The 14,722-nt window shown below is 26.9% G+C and overlaps 3 protein-coding genes across 3 annotated transcripts; 1 reads left to right on the plus strand and 2 right to left on the minus strand.

The window, feature by feature from the left end:
- Nucleotides 1–200: 200 nt before the first annotated feature.
- LOC132917198 (U1 small nuclear ribonucleoprotein C) lies at nt 201–2,336 on the minus strand. Its single transcript, XM_060977816.1, has 2 exons — nt 1,689–2,336; nt 201–709 (listed from the first exon to the last, which is right to left on the minus strand). Exon 1 carries the CDS (start codon nt 2,135–2,137, stop codon nt 1,694–1,696), a length of 444 nt encoding a protein of 147 aa, XP_060833799.1. The 5' UTR covers nt 2,138–2,336; the 3' UTR covers nt 201–709; nt 1,689–1,693.
- Nucleotides 2,337–2,515: 179 nt separating this feature from the next.
- On the plus strand, nt 2,516–5,955 carry LOC132917197 (stomatin-like protein 2, mitochondrial). Its single transcript, XM_060977815.1, has 9 exons — nt 2,516–2,954; nt 3,129–3,239; nt 3,768–3,915; nt 4,000–4,120; nt 4,282–4,409; nt 4,473–4,628; nt 4,694–4,809; nt 5,520–5,648; nt 5,730–5,955. The coding sequence occupies exons 1-9, from the start codon at nt 2,907–2,909 to the stop codon at nt 5,799–5,801; spliced, it is 1,029 nt and encodes a 342-aa protein (XP_060833798.1). The 5' UTR covers nt 2,516–2,906; the 3' UTR covers nt 5,802–5,955.
- Nucleotides 5,956–6,419: 464 nt separating this feature from the next.
- LOC132927442 (uncharacterized) lies at nt 6,420–10,865 on the minus strand. Its single transcript, XM_060991975.1, is given in 6 exon segments — nt 6,420–6,494; nt 6,596–6,754; nt 6,842–6,970; nt 7,169–7,268; nt 9,364–9,436; nt 10,127–10,865. Coding segments are annotated over 6 exon segments (1,275 nt in total).
- Between the last annotated feature and the right edge of the window lie 3,857 nt (nt 10,866–14,722).

The following is a 14,722-nucleotide window of genomic DNA, read 5'->3' on the forward strand; positions in this document are numbered from 1 at the left end:
TAAATTACAGTAGTTAAATTGTTTGATGTTCACATCAATTATTCAATTTTTATTAGACGGTGACTATTGAAACAAAGAATTTTTACTTATAAGGTAATAAATATTATTTTAGTGCCTTATTTTTTTAATAACAGTAAAGTTGATGTTTCATTATCCTAACAACTCATCATAATTTATTCGTTTCAAGTATTTTAACAATATTTCTCAGTAAAAAATTAGGATTTATTAATTTTAGATTTTCTATGACTAGTTACATAAATACTTTTTAGTTAATTCTTAAAATAGTTAAAGATGACAAGGAAAAACAATAATGAAGCATAATTAACATTTTTTTTTTTTTTTTTTTTTAATAATAAAATATTAAAAACGAATGTACTAGTATTTCAATTACATATAATTTAAAATTAATACAAAATATTATATAAAAATGTAATATAATTGGTATATTAAAATACAATATTTCACTCACATAACCATACAAATAGGCTATAATCAAACCAAACTATCCAAATTGAAGATGTCTATATTTATAGTCCATAATCTATACTAAATATTATTAGTACATATTTTAGTTACCTATTAATTGATATTGAATACTATTAACATTTTTTTATGTAGATAATGGTGAGAATTGAGGTGGAAATATTTAATATACACTGTATAACATTTAATGACTGTCTTGTTAATACAAACCAACAAGTTTGTGTACCTGAAATAAAATACATTTATTATTACCATTAATTTAAATTATTGTAAATTTTCAAAGGAGTATGCCTTAGGAGTAAATAATGAACAGAAGTAAACCCCAAACCCACCCTATTTTTGCCTATTATGATTACTCAACCAACATATTATATCATTAGTTTTTTGTATTTTCATTTTTTTTTCATCTATAACTTTTTAAATATCACGAAATACTTGTACATGTTTAACAGATTTATGAAATAATTTACAAATATCCTCAAATACTTGGAAGTTTTGTTTAATTGAAACATATGTATTGAGAACAAAAAACAGTGCTAATGATAGAAAATGAGCTTTAAAATGAATATTTGGTATTTCTCTTTGACCTATTTTAAATAATCTTTTTCATACTTCAGTTATACTTCTATAAATATTTGCAGTGCCATCAAAACCAAGACTTATTACTTGAGAATAATCAGAGTTCTCTTTTTTTACCGCATAATAGTGTCAACTCATTTCACATGTAGTGTATGTAGTAACTACATTTCGGGGAGTGTACATTTTTGGGGAGGGGAAGCAATACTTCCACGATATTTCACCCTAAAATAAACACTATCACACATCATATATTTGTCAATATTTGTCTACAATAATGTAGAATTTTTGCATATTTTACTCATTGTAATACACATTTGTTTTGAAGCGCAAAATATCCCAAGCCAGTGGGAGCTTCGTCTATAAAACAATATTTATATATTTAACATAAATTTAAAATTATAATATATTTATGATAATTGACAAAGAAAAACTAAATACTTTGAAAAATTGATTTAAGGGATTAGACATAATTGCAAAATAAAACAATAAATAACACCAAGAATTTGTTTTATTTATACTAGGTGTAAATAACAATATATTTTATTCAAGACATAAAAATAAGAACAGTCTGGATTATGATTGATAAGATTTAGTATTCGTTATGTTGAGACTAAACAAACGCTTACTTATTTTATTGTTGAGCTTGGACATTAGGAGGTGGATTGGCCATCATGGGCGGTCTCATATTTGGTGGCATCGGGGGCATCATTGGCGGCGGGGCCCCCATCGGCATCTGTCCCATGGGTGGTCGCATCATTGGCGGCATGGACATCATTGGGGGTGCGCCCATTGGCATCTGTCCGGGCGGCATGATGGAACCAGGTGGCATGGGCATTTGTGGCGCCGCTTGGCCCATGTTCGGTGGTGGTATACACACTCCCTTCATGCCGATCTTACCAGCTTTGTATGCAGCTGTCGTGGCATCGATCAGGTTCTGCGCCTGTTCCTCCATCCACTTCTGATAATAAAACTTGACGTTATCCTTGTGCTTGCGGCCCTGGCAGTGGGTCTTCCTCACCGATGGCGAATCGTGCGTCAGGTACGTGTCGCAATAATCGCAATAGTATTTCGGCATGGCTGTGCGGTAGGTACGCCACTAACAGAAACAAAAATATTAATATATTATTAACTGGTCGTTTTCGGTAATCGTTTTTATTCGTAAACCGTTTAAAACACAATCTTATTATAATTAATAAGAACTAAGAAATTAAGAATGAAATAATAATAATATAACATATTTTTGTTTACTGCATTTATCCGCAGACCGCGTCGCCGATGATAACTACCGTCTACTATCACGTTCTCCACTGTAGCCAACTGACGAAAAACCGTGAACCATGTCACTTTTTTTTATCATACCGCTATCATGAATAAAACCGCATAAACTTTTTTTTAATATACTGATAACAGTTGGTGGACATTTTATAGGCAATACAATTATATAATATTTTACTATTTTAGGCATATTACACTTATATGATTTAAGGTAGACATAATACGTCTGTAATGGGTAGTTCTGCATAGTTCTGTGATATTATATTTTATATTTATTTCTTTAATTCGTTCTGCAGCAATACTTAAAACTGTATTGTTATGTTGTGATTTGATACTTTTTCTGACACTGACCGAACCGATAACATAACACTATTTACACTGATAATGCGGCTTTTTAAGTTTTTAATATATTTTTATCATTAACTTGTTTCCAAACTCCAAAGATAACTTTGAAAAATTGCAATACTAATTCGGTTTCATTTTACACGTTATTCATAATTAATTGTTTCAATCAACAGTCAATGATCATCATTTATCTTGATTATAGTCTTTTCAAATAACTTGAAATCATGCTCGTTTGCAAACTCAATCCGATGCGGTTCACCACTATTGTAAAGGTAAGGTTTGGCAGTACAAAATTATATACATATTTTATCATTTGGATGTTCATTCAAACAATATTCTTTAATATTTAACCATAAAATACTTAGTTTTTGTAAATATGGATTAATGATGTTACTTATGACTTACCTATTACCTACTTTATGATGATTTCTTTTTTTTATTTGCAGCATCAAAGATTTTTATCGAGAGAACCATCTATCCTGTCATCAATTGCATTGGCAAGATTTAAAAGTAGTAAACCATTCAACACTGGAATTCTATTTGTTCCGCAACAAGAGGCTAGACAACATATTTTTATATTATATTTTTTTTAACATCTATAAATATGCAGTTAAAATCTTTTTTTCTTACTTATTTGCTGTAAGAGTACCACAGTTTCATCAAGGAAAGCAGGCAAAATAAAAATAATATTGCATTCATAGGGAATCAAGATTGATTATTTACTAGTACTCTGTCTGGATTTCTCTGTTTGATTTTTATATCAAATACAACTTTTGTATGACTTTCCTGACATTAGTACACAAATAGTTTTAACATATATATAATTAGTTATACATCCTGAATGATTTAACTATGTTTGAACATGTGCATTTTTTTCTTTTATCAATACATTTAGATGTCCTAGCATTTAAAAAAATCCAAAACCAATAATAATTTGTTTTCTGGAACAAACAATAACCTTAATTTTTATTAACTTATTATAATATGATGAATATATTTATTTTGTTACTTAAGAGACCCTTTACATTTAATTTTCCCAACATTTTTATTTAATATTTAATATAAAATAAAATGCTTTGTTATAGGCATGGATTGTTGAACGAATGGGTAAATTTCGGCGAATTTTAGAACCGGGTTTAAACTTTTTGATACCTTTCTTAGATCGTGTTGGTTATGTACAAAGTTTAAAGGAATTAGCCATTGATATTCCCAAACAAAGTGCTGTAACTTTAGGTCAGAATAAAGTTTAATTTTAAAATATTTATTCTATTATTTATTTTAATTTTTAAAATATTTATTTTGTAATTTATATTTTAGATAACGTAACACTCAATATTGATGGTGTATTATATTTAAAAGTCAGTGATCCTTACTTAGCAAGTTATGGAGTTGAAGATCCAGAGTTTGCAATTACTCAATTGGCTCAAACTACAATGAGGTAACAACAATGATAAATCGTAGTTAAATCAGTTAAGAAAAATTAAATTAAAACACTTGATTATTTTATTATAAAAACACTAGTCTTTATTTAAATATGTTTTATTGCTATTTTTAAACTTAATACTAATATTTATTAAACCTTATATTTTAATGTGATAGATCAGAATTAGGAAAAATATCTTTAGACAAAGTTTTTCGGGAACGAGAAAATTTAAACTATGCAATTGTTGAAAGCCTTAATAAAGCAAGTGCATCATGGGGACTGATATGTTTCCGTTATGAAATTCGTAAGATTTTATGGAATAAGTCTCCTTCTTTGTAAATTATAATTAATTATTTAATTTATCTAGGTGATATAAAACTTCCTAATAGAGTACAAGAAGCTATGCAAATGCAAGTGGAAGCTGAAAGGAAAAAACGTGCAGCTATTCTAGATTCTGAAGGTATTCGTGAAGCTGACATAAATGTAGCTGAGGGAAAAAGACAATCAACAATTTTAGCTTCAGGTAACTTATTAAAATCTGTATGATATTGGTGTATATTCAGTCTTTTTTTTTAATATTAACTGTAGAGGCTGAACAACAAGAGCAAATTAATAAAGCCCAGGGAGAAGCCAATGCTTTATTAGCAGTAGCTGAAGCAAAAGCTAAAGGAATACGATTGATAGCTGATGCTCTTAAACAAACAGTTAAGTATAATATTTTATTCTAAACACTAGTAAATAATTAATTACACATGTCTTTGTATTCAATGCTAATTTGTTATAATCAAAAACTAATAATAAATGTACAGTGCACTTTCGATTATCTGCGGAATAGGGTGGCTTGGCATGCACGGATAAGCAAATACCACGGATAATCCGTAAAGTTCAATAATTACATTTATGTATGTATTATTAAAAAAATTAAATCATGTAATTTTAAATATTATTTAAGAAAAATTATAAATTATTTATATGCAAAAAAATCAGCAACAAGTTATTTTTTTGATTGAAAACACTTCTTGTTAACTTGTGATTGAAGCTTTTTTACTACATTTTGTCTTCAAAAACGTAGCGATTAATCACGCAAAATTAAATATGTTTAAATTCTGCGATTAATTGCTTGGCGTGTAAACACTGTAAACTATTTACAATCCATAAATAAATATGTACAAGTCGCGTTATCAAGTAATTGGCTATCTCGCAACCCAATTAAACCAATAATGATGTTCAATGTACATTGTAAAAATATTATATTTTTTTTTATTGATTCTACAGAAGACTATAGATAATCCGCCCACGGATAATCAAAAGTACACTGTGTATTACATTAGATATTTTCTAATAATCATTAGATAGAAAAGTGTTATTGTCTGTAAATTCTAAAAACTTTTTTTGAAATCAAATTTTGTTTTAGGATGGTTATAATGCTGCATCTCTTAAAGTAGCTGAATCATACGTAGAAGCTTTTGGAAAATTAGCTAAATCTACAAATACAGTTATTATACCTAGCAACACTTCAGATGTTTCATCAATGGTGACTCAGGTAAATTATATTTGCTTAATTTAATTATATGATTGTCACGTATAGTTTAATTAAAACCAATTATTGTTTAATTTAATATAGGCCATGTCCATTTACAAATCTCTAACAAGTAAGTCTAAGCAGACTAGAAGATTGAGCGAGGAAGACAAATAATCCATTGTCAATGAACTGAATGCATGTTAAATTATAATATAATTTTATTACATTATATGAAAATTTAAAAAGGTTAAAATGATGGTTACTACAACTCATTAACATTTAAGTGCTTAATAATTATTAAACCTCATGAATTTTATTATATTATAAACATATGTGTTTTTTGTAGAAATATTTTTAAATCTTGTATCATTAATTTAAAATTTGAAAAAGGTTATAAAAAGCTACCATTTCATAGTATCTATGAATTTAAATAAAATAGTAAACTGAAAGGTACTTATTTCCTCCTGTATTATATATTACACAATTTATTAAAACATTCCACTTTTAAAATTACAAAATTGTCCAACAGATTTAAAATCAAATCAACTAAAAATAAAAATACATGACTACTAATTTTATTGATGTGTAGATCTCTAAATATCTAGGTATATCTATAGGTATTACTACTATGAAAAATTGAATTATTAAAATATCAGATCAGAAAGAGTCCCTCTTATCTATATTATACACTAACAGTAATATTGATGACATTTTCTTAATTATTTTTATGCAATTTCTTTATTAATATTTAAAACTGTTAATAGTGCAATGCGCAAAGCAGTTGATTATTTATTATAAGGTGTGTTTTTTTCATTTACTAATTGTTTTCACCATGACTGATACAATGTTGTAAGACGTCATCAGAACCTGAAATGATTCATACAAATATTGAAGCATTAGTTTGAATGTTTTTTTTTTTTGTTATATATAATATAGTAGTTGTTATTAGGCACTAAATTTACACCTACATTGGCAAATAGTTGTAAGTTTACTATTTTTTTTGTCGAAGCCTTCATCATTATTTCATTAGCTTCATTTATCTGCATGGTTAATAATAATAACTTTTTAAACTTTAAATCCATATTAGTCCAGTTACAAGAATATATTCCATAGTTGACAGATTGTCTCTGTATAATGTAAGTTTATTATTATTTGATTAAAATCGAAAAAAAAAATAAATTATGACCTATTATTATTTTTATATAGGTACCTACATTTAAGTTAATATTGTCAAATAAATAACAATACAGAAATAATTGTAGACATACATAGAAAACTCCAAAAACGCCAATCTTAAATATGTTTACGATTGTGTGAGTAAATGATTCTATTGATAATAAAACCTATTGGAAAAGTGAACAAATTATTAAAGTATCTGCCAAAAAGCCTACAGTGCCAATGCTGTAGTTACTAGGTACAGTGGCACAAATGCACAATACACGCATTTTACAATTATTATTAGGTAATAGACGCTAAAGTAAAAATCTGACTAATAACAAGTTAATTCTAATAAATTGTTGACAATTATTATACGATATTACCATTATAAATGAGTTCGACAACATTATGATTAAGCCTGAACTAACAGCAACATGCATTAAAACAATAGGCTTCATGATGGAAAAATATAATTTTACTTTCCTGTGAAAATAAATAAAATTAATCTTAATTTATGTTGATTGTTGATGTCAATTATGTCATGATTTTAACAAACATAACACTATACATCCATACTATAATATTTTATTAGAATCGCCATTTGAAATATTTCTGAAATGAGTATTTGACATTTTGACATTTTGACATCCAAAGCATAGCCTAACAGGAATAATTGATAACTTAACACTTATCAGGGTTTTTTAATTTGTATTTTTATACAACTTACATGAATATCAGAATATATGTACGTTAGTTTAAATATTTGCCTATTAATTTTTATTGAATATCGATTTTTTAGATAATAAAAAATTTCAAAATTTAAAATTTTGAACCAATCAAAATCACAAAATAATTACATGGCTAATAATATAATAATGCTTTATAAACTTAATTTTCGATATTAAAATTTATGAGGATTCTCGTAATAAATTTATAAATTTATACTTTTTTTTTTCTGTTTGAAACGACGACGTAGTGAGGAGTGAGGACCGCTTCCGTATTACTTCCACGAACAAAATTTTTTTTTATAGACATAGTGTTAACATAAAACTAAGCGAATTTGATAAATTTCGTAAAAAATTTGAATGCTTAAAAAAAAATTGTAACTGTATTTTCGATTATTTAATAATTATAGGTAGATATGAGTAAACTTGTATTACATACATTTAATTCTAAATTAATAAAAAACATTTTAATTATTATCTATGATTTTTATATTATACAAAGCAGTTGGAATCTATTATTATACCTCTATTAGATACCACATTCATATTTCATAGTGCATTCGTTATTATTATAATATTATAATTATTGATTGATTTAAGATTTTATATTCTGATCGAAGCGAAGAATGTATTGGTTTTACAAAGTGCTTGTATATTTTTTTGTGTCTGAAGATACTTGTTATAATAAAAAAAAATGATTCGCTTTTCAATTTCTATAAAATCTTTCATTCTTTCAATAGTAGCATCTGGACATCTGGTAGTAAATAAGTGAATCTAATTGTATCTTGGGAGTTCCTACTGTTCTTAGTGATTTTCTTAATAATTGGGAAAAATAAAAATATTTATTTAAGCATTTTTTATACAAAGTAATATTAGTAATAATGGTATAATTTACAAAATATTTTTACTTATTTCGAGTTACGTAGTATTAGTTATTGTTCTACGCATTTTGATTTACAATTTTTTGTTTAAATTTAATATTATGCTACTCATAAGTTTTTATTATAGCCAAGCGCAAACGCATGAAAACATTTCGGCAGGGGAGGGGGATGAAAATATAGTAATATACCATACTATTCATATATAGGTCCGATAATTTACTCTTTGTTCCTGATATTTAGGATGAGGGGGGTTAAACACCCAAACTTGATACTACCCTGCGTTCGTGTCTAATTATAGATATTTAAAACTGCAATGGCACGATTTAATTTTATTAGCATTTGGAGTTCGTATTTCGACGAAATTAGATGTGTACCTACGTATAATTCAAAAATCACAAATTATATTATTTTGATGAAATTTAAAATAATTATTAATGGTTGAGACTTTAAATTTTCACGTGTTACCTATATTATTGTGTTTTGTTTTTATTTTGTTTTACTTTTGTGTTATAATCGAAATGAAATTTTACAAAAAAACTAGGATTAACTTTGAGCTATTCCCTATTTATAATTTAAAATTTAAACCATATTACCTACTTAAAGTATAATACTAAAATTAATTACTAAAATAAAAATAACTAATACGAAAATTTATTGTACAATAGCATTAATAGCAGTATAAAAAGGTACCTATACATGATAAAATATACTTAATAATACGTATACCTAAGCTAACAACCGTTTCTGCGCAGAATCATTTTTATTAATGGAATACAAATTCGATTACAAATTCCAAAACTTACGTTGCTAATTTTCTACAAAAGATAAACTATAATTTTTTTTTTTTAGTGATAGGCTGTCCGAGTATAAATAAAATATTAAAATCATGAAATTAATATTATCATCATTCTTCACGATAATTTTTTGACTTGTTAATATTTTTTACTGTTTACTAAAATATAAAATACTTACAAATCAAGTTGTTGTTGATCGAATAAAATCGATTTAAAATGTTTATAATCATCTATAACATCAAAATCATTATCTGAAAAATACATGAACGCAATCACTAATCCGTAATCGGTATTACTTAAAAAAATGTAATACATTAACTAATATTATAGGTACTATATAAATAAATACCAAAATGTTCTATAGAACTTAATGATCTACTTTTGGTTCCTTTTGGCGTGATCTACTTAATTTTTTCAGTACAATTGGATGGGGCTATCCACGAGGAATAATAAATTGGTCGGAATAAGTCAGTTTTGATTTTTTTATTATGCTGTCTAAGTTCTTGTTACCGACTTACCGTAAAATATAAATCATTAATGCATTAGCTATTTCTTTTATCTTAACTAGGGGTGGTTAACCTGTGGTACGCATGCCTTTTGTGGGGCACATTTGACGTTATTAAATATTTGAATGGCATCAGATAAAATAACATATATTTTATATTTTATTATATTTTTGTAAAGAAAGTAATAAGTATTATTTTTTATTATAGCACAATCTCAATTTTTTTTTTTTGTATGGCCTACCTAATCTTTGTCTCAAACTAATTGTAAAGAATCGAAAATCTATTAGAATTTAAATATAGAAATAATATAATTCTTTTTAGTGATTTTAACTTATTCCCTGTCTTTACTCGCGCAACGGCTAATTGATTATTCTGCATTTAATCATGTCATATACTCTTTAAAATAATGGTCAAAAATCAAAAATGTAGTCTTACCTTTTCGAAAAACATTATGCCCGATATTCTCAAACGCTACAGCTAGTACTTCGTATTGAACATTTATCGCCCAACCAATAGATAATAATAGTATATCGATCATCAATACTAAGTATATTGATTTTATTGCTATTATCATTTCAATTACGTAAAACAAGGCATAATATTGATTGTAAGTGTCGACGGCTATAGGATATCGCCTGTTTATAACATTCTCTAAACGCTGATTGTCATTTTTGTTCGCTATGAATGAGTTTATTACTATTGGATAAATAACCCATTGAATGATCACCAAAATGCAGAAATTAAAATAAAATTTTGTACGTTTTAGAGTTTTGTTACGGTGTTTGTATAGTATTTTAATGTTATTACAACAATGTTTGCTCTTCAAAAAATTTAAATCTGTAACGTCTAAAAGGTGCAGAATTTTGGATTTGTTGAACATAAGTATGATCACTTTCCACACTGTAAGATAATTAAATGAGCTAGAGAATAAGATCAGAAATAAATCAATGTTGTCAATAGTGTCATCCAACTCAAACAAAAATCCACAATTCCCGACAGCAATTAGACACTGGGTTATCACGGTTAATATTATAAAAGAAAATCTGTAGACATTCCAACCGAATATTTTTTTGGTGTTTGAATCAAACATTTGATAAAAACCGAATTGCTTCAAAATTTTCAAATCAATGGCGACAGTATGATTGTCAAATGTGGTCATCGGACTTGGTTCCATTTTATCGATGCAATCTGTAAAAAAATTATTGAAAAACATACATTAATATGTGACCATTAGTTTCGAATAGCGGAATATATATGATATATTTATATATTTATAATAATGATCAATGTCTTACCTAAATAATAATCAATTCGCATTGAAAATATTTTTACTGTATTAAATCAAGTATATATTTACTTTTATTATTATTTATACTAGTTATATTTATACAATTATACAGTTATACGCTATAAATGGTATCTATTTCCTATACTTCCAATACATTGTGAAATATTAAGGAATAAAAAAAAGGTATAATTTTTATAATGCTTATACATTTGTTATAATTGTCATAACTCAAAGTCATATTGTCATAATATAACATAACGTGTTACTTATTATAAAAATATAATAAATAATAATACCCATCTACTAAATACTATTTTTTTTTATAATAAGTAATTATAGTATTATAATAACCACCCCCCCCCCAAGTCAACCACTGCCATAATATATTTTTAGATTAGCCAGTGATGACCACGGCTTAGATCAGTTTCGTCTTTTGAGAGGTTGAAAGGTAATTTTTCCCTGTCTGATTTTAAAAGAAACTCAATATTTTTGATTTTATGAATATAATTATTTTAATAATAATTTTGAAAAAATATTTTATTGTATAACAGGTAATACTACTGCCTACTAGTACTAGGTACAAATGTACAATGAAATTATTATCAAAATATTAATTAATATAAATTATTTTTAATTGTAAAATAGACGTACCTATTGTAAGCGTGTATATACTATATAAATATAAGTAGTATAGGTACTGCATGTATAATAAGTGTTTTTTGCGTGAAGAGATGTATTATAATTGTATTTTTAGATACAAGCTATTTTTGTTTATTCTTCTTTTTCTTTTGTCGTATTTCCTAAAGACGTGGATTATTATTATATAGGTACACATTTGCAATAACAATATTTTTATAATCTCATTTGATTTTATTCCTAAAATTACTTATTTCAAATATCTGAAAATCTAATATAACTTTTGGAAATCTGGAATTTCATTTTTGAATTCCTTAGCAATCTTAGAAAATTTGTAAAAATCTCTTCATCTCTAGTATAGGTACCTATTTTTTTAAAAATCTTACAAAATCTTTAAAAATTCCGATACTCTATGGCAGCGGTTCCCAAACTCTAGACCGCACGAGCACTTTCTAAGGGCACCGTGGTCTACGTAAAATTGGTTATCAATGAGTATTTTTTTTTTTTTTGTCTTTCGTGCTATTCACTGCAGCAGGGCACCGTGGCTAAATTGGATCCAAAAAAAGGCGCCGCGGAAAAAAAAGTTTGGGGACCGCTGCTCTATGAAAATCTTTTGTGATCTTTCGAAACCATTACAATCTCTGGTAAATATTGAATGACATCGTATCAGAGACGTCTTCAGGTCAATTACATGGGAGGGAGAGGCGAAATAATTTTACTTTTACGTACCGCTTTTGTAAACCAAAATTAAGAGGACGTCGCACCCATATGTTTTGTCTGTCTTACACACGTACGACATATACATAAAACGCGTTTATGCAGTTTCAGTAGAAATCGCTCAATTTTGGTTTTAGAGTAAGTATACCTATTACCTATATTATAAAATTAAAAGATAAAAATATTTTAGAGGGCAAGACAATGAGTTTTTTCTATTATTCCCAATATAACGATCAATATTATATATCGTTTATAAATTGCAAAAATTTCAACATTTTTAAATAACCTTTTATTTTTAAAATTTTTAATTTTTTAAAAAGAACTCATCGTCATATTTTAATTTTATAATAGGTATATTTACTCTAGAACCAAATTTGAGCGAGTTCTACTCAGACTACGTAAACGCGTTTTGTCTATACATGAGTTAGACGGAGACAACATGCACATCATGCAGGCGCGACACGTCCTCTTAAAACTATAATAATATGTTTGATGTCATTTTATATTTATAATTTATATTAGCTTTAACATTGCAGATGAATGAAGATGTTGAAAATGGAATGAGAGTAAATAATAAAATAATAGGTAGGTCGTTCGCTTCTAGAATTTATTGCTGATACTATATATCAGCAGACAGCAGGACTCCCTTTGTCGGCTGTCGCGAATATTCAGTAATTGCCTTTGTTATACCAGAATCTATAATCTATTTTAACACCATTTTACGGTAAGTCGGGGTTATCTCAAAAGCTAATAAACAATAATTTATGATGTTAATATTCTGATATCTAATTAATTCAACCTACCGTATTACTGGTACTATATTATAAAAAAAAATAGATTTCTATAAAAGGAATAATATATAACAAAATATACTTAAGTAAAACATTTTTTTTTTTCAAATTTGAGTTTAGTAGTTTGTACTATCATATTGTGTTATTTATATTAATGTTTTAATTTATTTTGAACATACCTCTTTTAAAAAACTTTAAGGACTTCGAATACTTCTTTTATAAACTTTTCTTACTGGCTTACGTACGACTACTAACTGCAGCGGGAAATATTTTTAACGTGCACTAATGATTTATTTGCATGCGTCATCTATATAATTCATAGATAGATGTTTAACCATTTTCAGTGACCCTTATGTAAAATGTATGGTTTAAATTAAATGCTATATATTAAAGTTTAAGTTATGAATAACTTGGTAGGAACTAGGAAACCAGAAGCCTATAATTGAAATATTATAATTTTTCTTCTATTTAAGAAATTATTGCGTGAGAACTTCATAGTAATAATAGATTCTTCATAACTACCTAACTTATATTAGTCATAACTCATAAGACGTTGAAAGTCATAATTGTCATATCCCTGGAATTGTTTTCAACTACATTGTGAAACAAATACCTTAATTTACTATTATTATTATTTTTTTTAAATAAAATTTGTTTAATAATGATTGTATTCTTTTTTAGAACTTGATTTTGTACTGCGTAACTTATTAACGTACAAAAAAAAATCTATAATTTAGGTTTGTTAACATATAAATAATAATAATTTTAAATTAATATTAAATGTTTGTGGTGATGTGATGATATAAACAAATTAAAAATAAATCAAAAAGCAATTAAATAATTATAATGATGTAAACATAGTATACCTACTATAGTATAGTATATAGTACTATATATAAATTTATAATAACTATTCTACATTACTCGATATTCGGAAGTGTCTGCCTTTTTTAACGACAAAGAAATAAAAACGAATACAAATGTCTTAATTTTCTAAATATTTAGTGTATTGTAATTTATAAAAATTATGATATTCGAAAATAAAGGATAGAATTACAAAAAAGATGTTTATATTTTTCCGCTCTATAAGAAACAAAACATGCCTGCAATCAGAAACAGCCTAGCTTAGTTCTTTGCCCAAGGGGGGGGGGCAATATTTTTTTAACATTGATATTATACAAATTATACATAATTAAATCAAATATTTGACAAAATAAAGAGTAAGATCTCTTGGGAAGGCCCTTATGCCCCCCCCCAAGAAAAAAGCCGTCCCTGCCTGCAATGATGCCTTGAACGACTTGAACAATATTATTAATATTTAAATATAATGAGTTATGTCAAATTAGTTATTAAGTATGATCCACGTTCATTGATAGCTCAAAATTAATCCATTATTTATTTATTTTTAATATTACCCAGGTGCAATCAGTGGCGTGCTCACGGGGGGGATCAGGGTGTCATATCCCCCATTTGGATTTTTTTGTAATGATATATTATTATCTACATGAAAAAAAAATATAGGGTCTGTGACAAGTCTAAAATGAATATCCCCTCCCTCTTTCAAAAAAGCTGAGCATACCACTGGGTGTAATAAATATA

This window comes from Rhopalosiphum padi, chromosome 1 (assembly GCF_020882245.1).
Source record: "Rhopalosiphum padi isolate XX-2018 chromosome 1, ASM2088224v1, whole genome shotgun sequence".
NCBI classification, from domain to species: domain Eukaryota; kingdom Metazoa; phylum Arthropoda; class Insecta; order Hemiptera; family Aphididae; genus Rhopalosiphum; species Rhopalosiphum padi.